The 15,595-nt window shown below is 43.1% G+C and overlaps 1 protein-coding gene across 7 annotated transcripts in view; it reads left to right on the top strand.

Annotated features, from left to right (window-relative positions):
• The window catches only part of mcamb (melanoma cell adhesion molecule b), a 214,333-nt gene that overhangs the window by 34,057 nt on the left and 164,681 nt on the right, over positions 1–15,595 (top strand). For 3 of the 7 annotated variants that reach the window (XM_070894566.1, XM_070894565.1, XM_070894567.1), the window contains exon 1: positions 1,470–1,569. The exons of the other annotated variants lie outside the window; for them this stretch is intronic. In XM_070894566.1, coding sequence (XP_070750667.1) covers positions 1,485–1,569 — 85 coding nt within the window. In that variant the 5' untranslated portion in view covers positions 1,470–1,484. Of the gene's footprint in view, positions 1–1,469; positions 1,570–15,595 lie in introns of those variants that run through there. 7 annotated transcript variants of the gene reach the window in all.

Below are 15,595 nucleotides of genomic sequence, written 5' to 3'. Positions count from 1 at the left end.
AACCTTTGCTGCACTCCCTCAATAGCAAGAACGTCCTTCCTCAGATTAGGAGACCAAAACTGAACACAATATTCCAAGGTGAGGCCTCACTGAGGCGCTGTACAACTGCAGTAAGACCTTCCTGCTCCTCTACTCAAAACCCCTAGCTATGAAAACCAACATACCATTTGCCTTCTTTACCGCCTGCTGTACCTGCATGCCCACTTTCAGTGACTGATGAACCATGACACCCAGGTCACGTTGCACCTCCCCTTTTCCTAATCTGCCGCCATTCAGATAATATTCTGCCTTTGTGTTTTTGCCCCCAAAATGGATAACCTCACATTTATCCACATTATACTGCATCTGCCATGCATTTGCCCACTCACCTAACCTACCCAAGTCACCCTGCAGCCTCTTAGCTCACACCGCCACCCAGTTTAGTATCATCCGCAAACTTGGAGTTATTACATTCAATTCCTTCATCTAAATCGTTAATGTATATTGTAAAGAGCTGGGGTCCCAGAACTGAGCCCTGCAGCACTCCACTAGTCACTGCCTGCCATTCTCAAAAGTACCCGTTTATCCCGACTCTCTGCTTCCTGTCTGCCAACCAGTTCTCTATCCACGTCAGTCTATTACCCCCAATACCATGTGTTATTTTGCACACCAATCTCTTGTGCGGGACCTTGTCAGAAACCTTTTGAAAGTCCAAATACACCACATCCATTGGTTCTCCCTTGTCCACGTTGCTAGTTACATCCTCAAAAAATTCCAGAAGATTCGTCAAGCATGATTTCCCTTTCATAAATCCATGCTGACTTGGTCCGATCCTGTCACTGCTTTCCAAATGCGCTGCTATTTCATCCTTAATGATTGATTCCAACATTTTCCCCACTATTTCCCTTTTGTTCTTTCCTCCCGCCCCCCCCTTACTTTCCCTGCCTTTGCACATGCTTAAAACCTGTTACATCTGTAACATTTTCCAGTTATAAGGAAGTAATTGACCTGAAAAGTTAATTCAGTTTCTCTCCACAGTTGCTGTCTGACTAGAATTCCAGATAATACAGTATGTTTCCTTTTTAATATATCCTTATGTGGCTTAGTGTTAATTTTTTTCTGTTACGGTCCTGTGAAGCGCCTTGGGGCAAATAACTACGTTAAAGACGCTATATAAATGCTGTATTCTTAATCTAGTAAATGATTACTCCATATTATTTTGTTAACTCTTACTTTGTGGTAAGGCTCTGTCTCGGTACTCTTACTGTGCTATATTTATTTACTATAATACTGTATTCTATTTTCTGTATCAATGTGCATAGTTACTCTGCAGTGTAACTCCTGCACTATTATACATACATTGCTTTTGCTGGTTGTGTTGTGCGGAGGCTGGTCTCTGTTGCTGTGGGTGGGATTTGGCCGGTTCTCAATGCCTCGCCTCCTTCTCTCCTGCGCTGCTGCCTCTCTTGGTCTCTCATTCTTCCCCCGAGTCTCCAGGTGGAAACATGTCTTCAGCAGCCACACCGGAGCCAGCATCAGTAAGCGGGAGCCTCTGCCTCACCCTGCTGACTCTCACCTTCGCCATCCCAGGTAAGAAATGCCGAGTGTTACCCCGCCTCAGGGCTGGGCTTGGGGGGTGGGGGAGGAGGGCTTTCCCCGGCTCCAGGTATCTGCCGATAACGGTTCAACCATTTGTAGATTTCACCGAAACCGGCTCAAAGCAGCAATCGGTAGAAAAAGCATTGCAGGAATTTGTGGAATTTTGGGGGAAAATGCCTGCTTTTTCTCGGTAGTTTACAGAGGGAAGGATTTTTGTGCCTGGACTTTTTTTGATCTGTTTACATTTTTCATATCCAATAAATAACTCAAGGGTGTTGATGCGAAGCTGTATTTTGAGCTTTTACTGATATCTGGTGAGAGGGTAATGGTCCCGGGGAGGGAGGGGGCTCCTGTCTTGCCCCAGCGGTGCTGGCGGAGGCTCGGGATATCCAGCACCCAGACTGCTGCAGGAACCAACATCGGCGCGCCACATGAAAACTGAAACTTTCAGTTCTGTATAATTTCTCGGCTTTTTGAGTTGTCTCTTCGAAATGTGCAATCGGAGATAGCAGGAGCCCGCGTCTTCTGGGGACTCTACGAAGAAGGGAAGAGAAGCGGAGAGGGAGACTGACAGTGATGGAGGGGAACCGAGCGAGACGGAGAAAAGAAAGAGAATGAATAAAAGACACAGGAGAAAAGGGACTGGGAAAAGATATGCGAGACTGAAAGAAAACGAGGAAGAAGTAAAGAGGAAAAAAAATGAAAAAAGTAAGAGAGATTGAGACAGCAAGTGAAAAAGAGAAAAGGCGGCGATCGACTGCTTGTATTTCAGGAGTTGCTGGAACCGTTTGCAGCATCTTTTGTAAGATTGCCGCCAGCCCAAGTTGCCGATGCATGCACCTGGAATTGTTTATTTGTGTATCTGTTTTTCAGTATTGTTACATAATATTCGCATCTCTTTAAATGGTGCAATCTTGTGTTAAATGTTAAGTGTTAAATGTATATGTACGTTAATTTATACATCAATGTTTTATCTGTCAATAAAGTCTCAAACCCAAATCAATTTTAATGTTTCACTCAGCTTTGTCATTAATCTTCTCAACTTTACCTTCATTTTTAAAAAAATTGCCTTTAATAAAGTGGAGAGGAGGGCCTGGGTCAGTTGATCAGAGCCTCTCATTGTCTGTTGAATGTAGAGCTGAAAGTCAAATGAGAGTTTACTGATTTTTTTTTCTATATTTATTGTTTGCTTTATTTATGTGCTGTGATTGCTTTCCTTTCGCGGGGTCTCTGAGCTTTGAGTCTGAAGTGTGTAATGCTGATGGCAGCCACTCCCTGGAGTGATGGTCAGTTTGTTGGATTATATTATTTGGAGACAGCAGTCTGCCCAATTCTCATTTGACGATAGTTTTGACAGCTCAAACCTGACTTTAAAAAAAAATCTATTCCTCTGGTTTGATAGTGAGTATATAAAATAAAACTTAAATCTTGTTTCCACAAGCAATTTCGTCTTTTTTTAGCAGGAGGTAGGAAACTCTTCAGCCCCACCCTAGAGCCCAGGCTGTGCCGATCACTCAATGAATTGCTGCATGTCAGAAGAAAATATACATCTTTACTTAAAATCTTCATCATCTCTCTCATACGGTGCTTTATTCTATTTTTTCTTTATTTCTTTCTCTCCAATTCCCTCTAATTTCTCTCTCGTTATTCTGCTAATGGTGTATTATTTATCTCTGCTCTCTTTCAAACTTCAGCTCCACCTTTCCTTTTCCAATAACCCCTGTACCAGCTCCAGTTTTAATTGTGGGCCAGTATTATCCATCCAAGATGTCTGGTATCATCCTGCCCGATTTTAATTGTGTGTTCGAGCTCTGAAGCGTTGTTAATCCAGGGGGACAACTGCTCTTCATTTCTGAAATAGTTTACTATTTCTGATTCTGTGATGCACGTTTCCAGTAAACATTTTGACTGGGCATCTTGCTGGTTTGTAGACTCAAAGTATTCTCTCAGTGGACAAAGATACAGCACACAATCTGTTCACCTTTCTTGTGTGGTTTCTATATTGGTCGTCTTTGCTGCAGTCTTTTAAAGAACATTTTTGCTTTGTCACCTCCTTTCGCTCCCAAATCCATTTTGTCATTATCAATCAGGAGGGTGGGACGAGCAAGCCTGTGGGCATCTCTTCAGATGGCATAGTTGTTGTTGCTTAGTCATTCCACCAGGAGTCATGCTTAAGATATCTGGGAACTGAGCACCTCCCTTCCCCCAGACCATTTGGGATTGACCCTGAGGATAATCCTAGTTTCAATGTCAAATCAGGACTAGAATACAAAGTGATGTTCCCTGCACAGAGTGCAGTGCTCTAGTGCTGTAACTATTGGGCTGTGTATTGATTGCCCTGACATTCCTGCATTGAAATAACATTTTATAATATTTCAGGGATTTTGTTTCTTCGGGGAATGCTGTACAATGTTCAACGACTTTGTTCTTTTTACTAAATCTAGTTTGTTAATCAAAAGTTAGAAGTTCATAGAATTTAAAACTAAAGTCCATTGTGATTAGGTCAACCGTACTGCATTTGGCTAGGCAACCATCGATCCCCACCATGGGAGATGCTGTGCCTGTGCACCTTCTATTAGCTAGCTAGGATACAACAATATCAGAGGAGCAAGGTCCTGCCTTGGCCTTGGATTTGTGATAGTATAGGAAGACCAGAAGAGGGAAAACGGGAGAAAAATTTAAAGTAACAAAGTCTCAGGTAAAAGAAAACATAATGGGAAGCTTAAAATTACCAAAAATTGTGAAGTACAATCTGACCACAAAGGTGTAATCTATATGAATGTTAAGTTGTAGATAATTGTAATTTTTGTGACTGTGTTTCTCCACTGCAAATAACACCAAACAAAGGGAGGAGTGTACTTTAGGGCCCAAGTTTCCACATGATTTGCGCCTGATTTTTAGGAGCAACTGGTGGAGAACGGACTATTTTAGAAATCGCAATTCTCCACATTTTTTTTTCTGCAGTTCTAGTGAGGTAGAACAGTTCTACTTTGGAACAGAATTTTTTCTTCAAAAGGAGGCGTGTCCGGCCACTGACGCCTGATTTGAAAGTTTCCACAGTGAAAACGTACTCCAAACTAAAGTAGAATGGAGCAAGTGAAGATTTTTGTAGAACTGAAAAAACCTGTTCTACACATTAAAAAATCAGGCGCAGGGTACAAATTAGGCGTCCAGAACGAGGGGGGGGGGGGGGGGGGAAGGTAAGTCATTAAATTCTACAATCAATCCTTATTTATACTTCTACAAATATTATACAAATAAATCCAACCTGAATAAACATTTATAAGCAAAGAAAAGATTAAATAAACCATCTTCCTACCTGTGTGAAAGTGATTCAGCCATCGTTCGTTCCCGTGGGGAAGGAAACCGCCGTTTGCCGCCGCGGAGGGGAGGGAAGGGAAGGAGACAGCGGTTTGTTGCCGCCGCGGAGGGGAGGGAGGGGAAGGAGACCACGGTTTGTTGCTGCCGCGGAGGGGAGGGAAGGGAAGGAGACAGCGGTTTGTTGCCGCTGCGGAGAGGAGGGAGGGGAAGGAGACCACGGTTTGTTGCTGCCGCGGAGGGGAGGGAGGGGAAGGAGACAGCGGTTTGTTGCTGCCGCGGAGGGGAGGGAAGGGAAGGAGACAGCGGTTTGTTGCCGCTGCGGAGAGGAGGGAGGGGAAGGAGACCACGGTTTGTTGCCGCGGAGGGGAGGGAGGGGAAGGAGACCACGGCTTGTTGCCGTGGAGGGGAGGGAGGGGGAGGAAACCACCGTTTGTTGCCGTGGAGGGGAGGGAGGGGAAGGAGACAGTGAGAAGGGTAGCCTCAGTGCTGATGTGCTGATGTCAATGTGCTTTTATTAAAAAATGTTCAAAAATTAAACAGCTACAAAGAACTACAAAAATGGCCGAGTGCCAATGTTTTTTTCACACTGAGCATGCGCGAACGCTTCAACGCGCACGCGCAGCGTTGCCGGCAGGAAAAAACTAATTTAAATAGTACCCGCCCCCTCCCACGTACAAAATTGGCGTGAGTGTAGGCTCCGCCCCCCTGGGCGCCGCGCCAAACAGACAAGGAGCTGCAAAGCACTCGAGAATAGCGCTTTTTTTTTCTGGCGCAGTTTTAGGCGCAAAAAACGTGCGCCCAGCTCGGAGGGGCACCCGTTATTTTATCCTGTGGAAACTTGGGGCCATTGTGTTGGAAGGTTCTGAATTACATTTTCTATTTTAAAAAAAAAGAAAGAAAGCCCATCACTTCCAGGCAATGATCCTCTGTAGCTGTGCTGCCCGGTAATAGTGATGTATAGGGTATGGTAGCCTAATGGACGTGGCACTGGATCAAGGATCTGTAGGTGTTGAGTTTAAATCTCACCATAGTAAGTGGCAAAATTGAATGCAAAAAAAAAAATAGTAATTTGCGGGATGGCACCAGAAAATGAGCATGAAAGCTAGTCATACTAATCCAACTGGTTCACTATCCGCCTCCCAATCTGGCCTGGCCTACATGTGACTCCAGTCCCACACTATGTGGATGACTCTTAATACTCAGGGCAACTAGGCATGCGCAATAAATACTGCCTTGTGCATATTAATCCTCCTTTCCTCTTGGGGAGCTGTAATTGTAAAGAGGCTTATCCTTGGCCACTTCCCTACCCATTAAGAACCCAGCAGATATGCATGTCAAAGTCATATAACTGCTGTGCCTGAATTTGGATAGGTGGAATCTGGAACTGGTGGCCTTAAAGGAATGGCAAGCTAATTTACACACAGCTGCATTTTAGCAACAGAATATTCAGAAGATTTAGATTTGTGTTACATGATCTGTTTTTATCCTCATAAAAACGCATATTCTCTGATTTACCTTAAGTAATGCCATGCAAGATCCACCAGTGTAGTACAAATCGCTAACATTTTTGTGCTGTTGGATCAATGCCTACTAAGAACTGGGTGGAGAAGGTCTAGAACTAATTTCACAAAGAGCCATGAGCGACATTTTCATTCCATTTATCTGGGCTAGAATCAAGGCCAGCTGCTAGAGGTGAAATTGTATTGCACCTCTCAGTCTCCTTTCAGTAACGTCTTCTTAAAAAATAAATTAAAAATCTAAACAAAGCACATCGCAAACTATTGGTGCATGTAGAGACTAAGCAAGTAGGGATAATCTCGTAAAAATAAACAGAATGTGACAGACTAGGGATCGGTTCTAGTGCCAGAACAGGTCTTCAAACAGACATTCTAACAGTTGAGGAAAATTTGAAATCAGAAATAAAAACAAAATGCTAAAATTACATATTTCCATGATTTTAAAATATGTTGATAAACTGATAAAACATTATCTGCGTCTTTATTAAAAGTAGATAGTAAATTTGAACTGTTGACCTCCATCTGTTTTCTTGACATGTCCTGACTTGTTTGGCCTGACGGCCAGTTCTGTGGAAAGTCTCACCTGAAATGTTACTCGTGTATCTTTCTTGGATGTTGATTGATCTGTGCTATTCTGGTGTTTCCTGTTTTTAATCCTAATATAAATTGACTGGGCCAAGAGTACAAGTGCCATGGGGTTGAGGGCTGGCTCCAGTTGAAACTCTTCATTTGGAAATCATTTTTGCTGTTTGCCAAATCATTACCACATCTTTCTCCTTCCCTGTGAGTCATATTACTGCAGGTCAGTAATTCTAATTCTTTGTGACTGGCGAGTACTGCAGGAAATTAAGTGCATAAGGCAAATACCAATTAAGTAGAGATTTGGTGCCTTGCTCCCTTGTAACTTTTCTCTAACATGTTTATACTTCTGTGAGGACGCATGCACTGAAAGTTAGAGCTTGACACATCTTCCGTATCCCCACAGCCAGGACATTTGCAAGGTCAAGATTGCAGTATTTACCCATATCTTGCCCAGCAGATGTCCTGAAAATTCTTGCACCTGAGTTTTAAAATACACACAAATATTTTAAAATAAAATTATAAAAACACATTTTATTGTTTAAAAATCCTCCCCACTGTGGTAAGTATATTTTAAACCATAATTTAAAAAACTTTTTTTTAAATCAGGAAAGTATATATTTTTTATAATACATAAATAACTTTAATTTAAATTAATAAAAATATGTGGTGTATTTTTTCTATTTTTAATTAGTGTGTTGGGTGTTTGAGGGGGGTTTCTCATTCATAATAATGGGAACTCCAATTTACGGAGTTCCCATTATTATGAATGAGAACATACTATACCTGATTGGCTGCCCAGAGCCATGTGACTGCAGCTCCAGCCCTGCGCACGTCCTGACGTGCACGCGCTGCGACGCGCAGTCGTTGAAGGCCTCAGGACTGGGAACTCTTGTGGGTGCAGCAGCTTCAGATAAGTGTGCATCTTTTTATAGTTTTTCCCTTGATCGCCTGCGGGAAGCAGCCGATCGGGATTTCTGGCAAACTATCTTTGTTCAGTGCCAATGTCACTTAAGTCACAAGCAATACTGCTAACATTTTGTTCGAAATTTCATTTTCACCTTCCAAAATGATTTGTGTTCGATCTGACAGTAACTGGGAGGATTATAGAGTTGATTATGGGACCAAATAAACTCTTGGCTTGAAGATTCTATTTGTCTAACAAAGGCAGCATTTCAACCATTGTCAGGGTGGTTGTTGCCTTTGTTGGTGTGTGACTGTGATGGATACGGACACTGTCTATAGTCACCATTTTCTGAAATTTGAGCTCCACCGTTGGTTTGTGTCAATTGTAACACTTCATCAGGAATCCTTAGTATCTGATGTTCCAGCTGTTGTCAATCTCAGTTACAGATCCAGTGATGCATGACCAAGTCCTTTACAGCCTTGCTAGGGGCAAATTTTAATGCTCCGTGAGGTGAGAGAGATCAGAGCTTGGAATGGATTTTGTCAGGGTCGAGCACTTCCAGGGTACAGAATGATTTAGATGCAGAGTAAAACTTCCTCTACACTACCCCCATCAAACCCAAGTCAGGTATGGCACAGACTAGATGTTTAATAAAACTCTCCTTACATTGCCCCATCCGACACAAGGTAGATATAGAATAAAGCTCCCTCTACTGTACTCCTTAATGCATCTTAACCCTAACTTCAGAAGAGTACGCCCTACTGATCTAGTGTAGAACATTTTGAAATATGTTACCAGGACAGAGGCAGGGCAAAGTGGAATCTGGAAATGAAAACCGTTATGTTAAACACAGCAACAAGAAATTAATCAAGTACTGTAACAGCAAGAGGACTGTCAGGGAAAAGGCGAGACAAAAATTAAACCTGAGGATCAACATAAAATAGTTAAAATATATGCTTACTTCCCTGAAGAATTCACTATAAAAGACTTTAGTATACTGTCCTGCAGAAAATCCAAATATAATTGTGGACTTTGACATCAATGAAATGGAAGTTCTAGACAGGCTTAAAGGGTTCATGGATGGTATTTAAATGCTATGGGACGCTATGGACTGGGCTTTTCTCCATTATCTATTGCAAAATCAGGCAGGCCTAGCTTAGTACATGCCCCCCATGCCTCTTCTCCCTCCAGGCACTTAACTGCCCCAGGGGTTTGCCGAAGCCTGCAAAGCTGCAGGCTCTGCCGTCTTTGAGTTTCTTCAGCCCTTTAAGGTCTCTTGCTGCCTCCAGGTGCTGCAGTGGCATCCTCACAGCACTGGCAGGCATCCCCGTGGGAACCTGCCATGCATGGGGTGGCAACAGTATTGGAGGGGTGGCCAGAAAGCCCACCCTACTGGAACACCGCCACAACAAGGAAAGTCCAATCCAAGAACTGAGGTTATTAAAGTAGTGATAATCCTCATGGGAGAGAGTAATTAAATCATCATCATCATCATAAGCTGTCCCTCAAAATCGAGAAAGACTTGCTTCCACTCAAAGTGAGTTCTCAGGTGGCTGTACAGTCCAATGCGGGAATTACAGTCTCTGTCACAGTTGGGGCAGACAGTGGTTTAAGGAAAGGGTGGGTGCTGTATAAGGTTTGCCACTCACCGTTCAGGTATCTGCGCTTGATTTCTGCATGCTCTCGGCCACAAGACTCGAGATGCTCAGCGCCCCCCCGGATGCTCTTCCTCCGTTTTGGGCGGTCTTGGACCAGGGATTCCCAGGTTCCAGTGGGGATGTTGCACTTTTATCAAGGAGGCTTTGAAAGTGCCCGTAAAACGTTTCCTCTGCCCACCTGGGGCTCACATGCCGTGTAGGAGTTTCGAGTAGAGCGCTTGCTTAGGGAGTCTTGTTTCGGGTGTGCGGACGATGTGGCCTGCCCAATGGAACTGGTTGAGCGTGGTTAGTGCTGGGAATGTTGGCCTGAGCAAGAACACTGACGTTGGTGCATCTATCCTCCCACGGGATTTGCAGGATCTTGCGGAGGCAGCGTTGGTGGTACTTCTCCAGCGTTTTGAGATGTCTGCTGTATATGGCCCACGTCTCTGAACCATATAGGAGGGGTGGGTATCACTACTATACTGTAGACCAGAAGCTGGTGCTAGATTTGATGTCCTGGTCTTCAAACACTCTCTTCCTCAGGCGACTGAAGACTGCGCTGGCACACAACATGCAAGCCGTGATCCTGATCAACGGAACCACCACAGACCCAGTCCATGTACGGACCGGGGTCAAGCAGGACTGTGTCATCGCACCAACACTTTTCTCTATCTTCCTTTCTGCAATACTTCATCTTGCGCTTAACAAGCTCCCCACTTGAGTGGCACTAAACTATAGAACCAATGGGAACCTGTTCAACCTTCGCCGCCTCCAGGCTAGATCCAAGGTCGCCCGATCCTCTTGTCATCGAACTACAGTACGCAGACGACACTTGCGTCTGCGCACCTTTACCGAGGCGTACGAAAGTATAGGCCTTACCCTAAACATCCATAAGACAAACCTGACCCCACCAAACAGCACTGCCCGCCCCCTCTCCCTCCCCGGTCATCAAAATCCATAGCACGGCCTTGGACAATGTGGACCATTTTCCATACCTCGGGAGCCTACTATCAGCAAGGGCAGACATCAATGACGAGGTCCAACACCACCTCCAGTGTAATTAAATGCAGGGAAGCTCTCACTGCAGTGGAAACGACCATCATACCGTTTAATCAAAATAAAAGCCAAAAATCAAATCCGAGAAGCTACAAACCCATTAATTATATGCCTAAAACATATATTTTTTTAAATGGAATCAATTATCAGCAGCAAATTTTGGGATTATCTGTAAATAGCCTAGTAAACACCAGGCGACATAGTTTCAGAAGGAGAAAATCCTACCTCATCATCCATGTTGACTTTTTGAGGAAGTGACTATTTAATTGCCCTGTCATACGCCATATGGTGAAGCATTTGAAAATGTTCCTTGTGAAAAGCTGTGGTGCATCAGCTCTCAAGGTAGTGAGAGATCAGGGTAAAATCTAGAATTAGATAAGAAGTTGGCTGAAAAAAAGGAAGCAACAGATATTTTAGAGGAGTGACATCAGTTTGGAGAAAAGCTGAGTGGAGTGCTGAGACTCCTACTATTTCTAATTTCTATCAACAACTTGAACTCAGAAGCCCTGTCCAATTTTGGGCACCAGGACAAGCCCTCTAGGCAATTGAGAGAAGGGCTTTGAGCCCGAACCCTAACATACGACTGAGCTTTAAGGATGAATTTGAGAAACTGGGCTTTGTTGCCACAAAAGAGAGTGTCTAAGGGAGCTTTATAGAAGTGTACACGTTATTGATGGTAAACCATGGTAATAGGACAAGGTAACGTTGGTTCAAACTGGAGAAGGGCAAATTTAGAGCTGATTTCATAAGGAATTCCTTTGCACAAAGAGTAATTAACGCTGGCTTCAAAAAATAGTCGTGAAGGCAAAAACCTAGTCTTTCTAGAACCTGTTGGATGGTGTGATGGGGCAACTGTAAGTTGCTCGTTTCAGATGGAGGGCTAAGGTGGATTGATTGGTGGTCTTAATGTAAATTAATCTTCTGATCTGTGGAATTTCTATTCATCAGCACTTGCATCACTCATTTTGGTAATTGCAGAACTTAATTGAGTCATACTACAATGTTCATCTGTTAAGAATCACAAGATAAACTGTCTAGTTTCCTGTAACGTTTAAATTCAAAGTTGCAATTCTGGAATCAATCTCAGTTGACCACTTTAGCCCGGTTCACATTACCCTGCAGATGTTATAACTGACTCTTGTGATCGTTACAGCTGCTGCAATCTTTCTTGTCAAGCATGTGAGATCATGCCTTGCAGTCGATTCCCCACTTCTGTTTAAATTTGCTGACGTGAGGGGACAAGTGCTTGTTCCACCCATGTACTGTGCTCTTAGCAATTGAGCTGATTTGTCAGCCCATTTAATTGCCTCTGTGACCCATGTTGAGAATAGTGGCACAATGATCAACCTACAGCAAAGCATTTTTATACTCGGCATTAGTGGATCCATTTCATTCTTTACTGCCTTTTTAGGATACAAGCAATTAGAGAATTGCTAAAGATTTTGATGGTTATAAATGGGAATGTTGTGTGGTTTCAGTGTTCCTGCTGGAGTCCTGTTTATTGTCTCTGAAGTGGGCAGCTGGTTCCTTTCTCTTCTCCTTTTCAGTTCAAGGCTCTCTGGTTTCAGGTAGAGTAAACAGTCGGATGGAGGTAGTTTAAAGTTTCAGCCAAGATTTGAAGCAGCAACCTGAGAGAAGTGATGGATGGAGTAGGCCTGTGACTGAAAGCCAAGTTCTATGTAGTGACAAACCACTAAAAGCTGCTGTGTTTTTCTTAAAAAAAATAAACTACTGCTTGCACTGTCAGCCATCACTAACAAAAGCTGGAGAGGCAGCATAACTTAAAATGCATTGGCAAAGGTGTGTCTCTGTGACTCTCTGCCTCTGAGCTCTCGTTTTGTTCTGAGTTTAGAAGTAGCTTGTTAAGATTTCCAGCTTCGCAAAACATATTTTAACAGATCAGGGGTATGTTTGTCAGGCCACACAAGGAGCCACTGTTTGCTCCAAATTCTCTGTGCACATGAGGATTCAGTGCTTTTGTTTTTTCTGTTGTTTCTGTGGAATAAATCTAGCATAACTTTCGCTCCAAGTATTTATAGCAAGCTGGACTCTACCACGTGCAAAGGAAATTTGAAATAAAACTAAAAATGCTAGTAATGAACAACCAGTTAGTCAGAATGTAGAGAGGAACAACATTTTTACCATAGCGAAGGATTGCAATCTCATCATCCCCACCCGCTCACATTTCTGCATCATACTGCTTGGTATAGTCCACGAACCCTCACACAGAATGCAAAAGTACTGTAATCGCCACATAAACATTTTAGCACCAGGGAGGTGGGGGGGCGAAAACCATCCAAAAGGTCAGTCGATTCCACCAACATCTGGAATAGTGAAACTGAAATCCATATCCCGAGACTTCAACATGTAAGGTCTTGAACCTGTGGCTACTAGCATCTATTTAAACACCTCAACCTTCCAGGCTAAGGATGGAAAAATCAACAAGGGTGTCCATTCTTGATCATTATTCAGTGATTCTTCTTAGAAAATGTGTGTGCGGACTGCGATTGAGGACAGGATCAAGCTTGACTATGGTGCCCCCATGGTCAATTACCCTGCTGACATTGTGTAGGCTCACACATTAAAAAAAATGGGCAATTAGGTACCAGAGGGTGGACAACACCTGTGGACAGGAGTCAGCTTCCTCAGGGGGAGAGCAGGAAGTTTTGGAGGGGAACAAAGGCAGTAAGATCATCTCGAGGCTTAACATGATCTTTATTTAACATAGACTGATTTTGTGGTAGGCCTGTTGGAAACCTCATATAAATTCTCTGGATTAACAGAAGAAAGAATGAGACTCTAGAAACTCAATAAACTTGTTTGTTTATAGGCTTATTTCTTTTGGCAACAAATGAGGTAGTTAATTTTATGCAGTGACTGGGTCAAATGTTCCAGTGCAAGCTGTTTAATTAGAGTTTCTCAAATAATAGATTTCACCATGTTCTCAGAGCAATGTTCATATGAATATACTTGCCAGTAGCTCATTGCATGTGTTTTGCATGAACATAAATCAAAAACTAGGTGGGATGGGTTTGGGAAAGCCTACTATTAACCTGGTAATGGTTGGGGGACAGTGGGGCTAACTCTACGTTGGTTGGCAAATAATAGGGACAAAACCCTGATTGAGGTTAAAATTGGGCAGCTCTGTCTGCACTTACACAGTTTGCAAGGTCTCCATAACCGGCTGGATTTCACAAGGTTGGCTAATTTAAATCATTCAAGTATGCTCCCTGCGTATTTTTAATGTGTGCAGGGAGCATTGCTGAATGCGGTGGCGCGGCAGGGGGAGGAGTGGGATTTGAAGGCAACAGCTCATTAAAAGGAGGCAATTTGTTTTGTTCGAGATTGATTGCTGGTGCTGAAGATGGTTGCAGCAACACTGAGAACTGTTCCCTTCATTGAAGAGAGCCTGGAGGTCCCACTGGAGGAGGTGGCACTCAGGAAAATGACCCATTTTGGGCAAAGTGTAACCCTCCTAACTGAGCTAGTGTGCAACAAGCATGGCAGGAGGTGGCAACAGAGTGCATGCAGTCTCCCATGATACATATGTTGTGGGAGCAAATGTGCAAAAAGTTCTTGAGACTGAAAAAAGATTGTCCAGGTAGATTTGAAGAAATAGTGGCCACTGAAAGGAATGTAGTCAGACCAAAGCATGGTGCTCCATCAGCAGTGCAGCCTGCAAAGCACTGGCCCCAATTCTCACATTTTACAACCCCTCACTATCATCTCCAGGCAGCTGCAGCTCCAACTTTGTGGCAGGCAAAGGCCGAGGTTTCATTTACTAATAGAACTGTTGCATATTTCGTCACCCGCTCAGTATGTCATGCTCTCCACTCCTTCTTTCACACAAAGTGGGATGTTGGCTGGATGTGGAGCTGTAAAGGTGTCTGGTGCATTTTACATCAGACACACATGCTCTACCTATCACCAAAGGCAAGCATTGAGGCAGTAAACATCAATGCAGGGACACGCATGTTGTAGGGAAATAAACTGCTTGTACCTACTTTGGAATGTTTGACAAAGGACTTTTGCTTGTTTTCTAAGTTGCCATGAATACATTTCTTTGCTGCTTTTGGAAAGTTTTCTTTCATCATTGCACAGCTCACAATATAGTCATGGATTCTATTAAAACGTCAGAAAACTGTAATATTGACTCATCAATCTGGACATGTTATCAATGGCTACTTCAGCAACGAAACAAAGTGGAATAAATAAAGCCTGAAATTACCATTAAAATGTTGGGGCTGACAATCGCGATCTGTCTTTGATGCAATTGCTTAACGTGTTTAATACATCTCAACTTGTCTCTTCATAAAGCATTGAGTGTTTTCTAGATATATTTCTGATTTTGAAATGGAAGGGAGGGGGGAGTTGGAACATTCAAACAGCAGCTTCTGCTCTGAGCTGGTTAGTGAGAAAAGGGCTTCATTGTGTTGGCCTTGGAATGCAGCTGAACTCAGTCCTATTTACCAGTTGCCCTCTCTTGTGACCACATAGTTCTCAGTGCATCATGCATTAGCTGTATCCTTGAGGCAGGCTGACTTAGCGTGTATTACATTGACCTCCGTTGGCAATGATGAAGCCTCCGAGTCTTTGGAATCTGAGATTGGTGCTATTTTGCTTTAACTTTAAAAAGTATTATCTTTTATCTTTAGAGCAAGATTTATCCAGTATGATGGTGCGCTCCTACAATTTGATCCTACAATACGTAGAGTTGTTTTGTCACATCACAGTAGAGAGCTGCTCATTACTCCTTTTATTTTCAAAACCTCCATGATTTTGGTGTTTTGATCTGCAGGGATCCCACCTGCTAGCTCAGCTCTGGCTGTAGATTTAGTAAATGAACTGTTCTTGAGTTGAATCTCATGATTATATTTGGTGGTATGTCATCCACATCAGAGTTACTCTTCAAGTTAGTGGCTGATTTAAATATGCCTGTGATTGACTTATCAGTTTAATTGACAAATTCCCTATTCATTATCCTTGTCAGAGTAAAA

This window comes from Pristiophorus japonicus, chromosome 11, assembly GCF_044704955.1.
Source record: "Pristiophorus japonicus isolate sPriJap1 chromosome 11, sPriJap1.hap1, whole genome shotgun sequence".
Classification (NCBI taxonomy): Eukaryota; Metazoa; Chordata; class Chondrichthyes; family Pristiophoridae; genus Pristiophorus; species Pristiophorus japonicus.
This window is presented reverse-complemented; position numbering and strand designations above follow the sequence as displayed.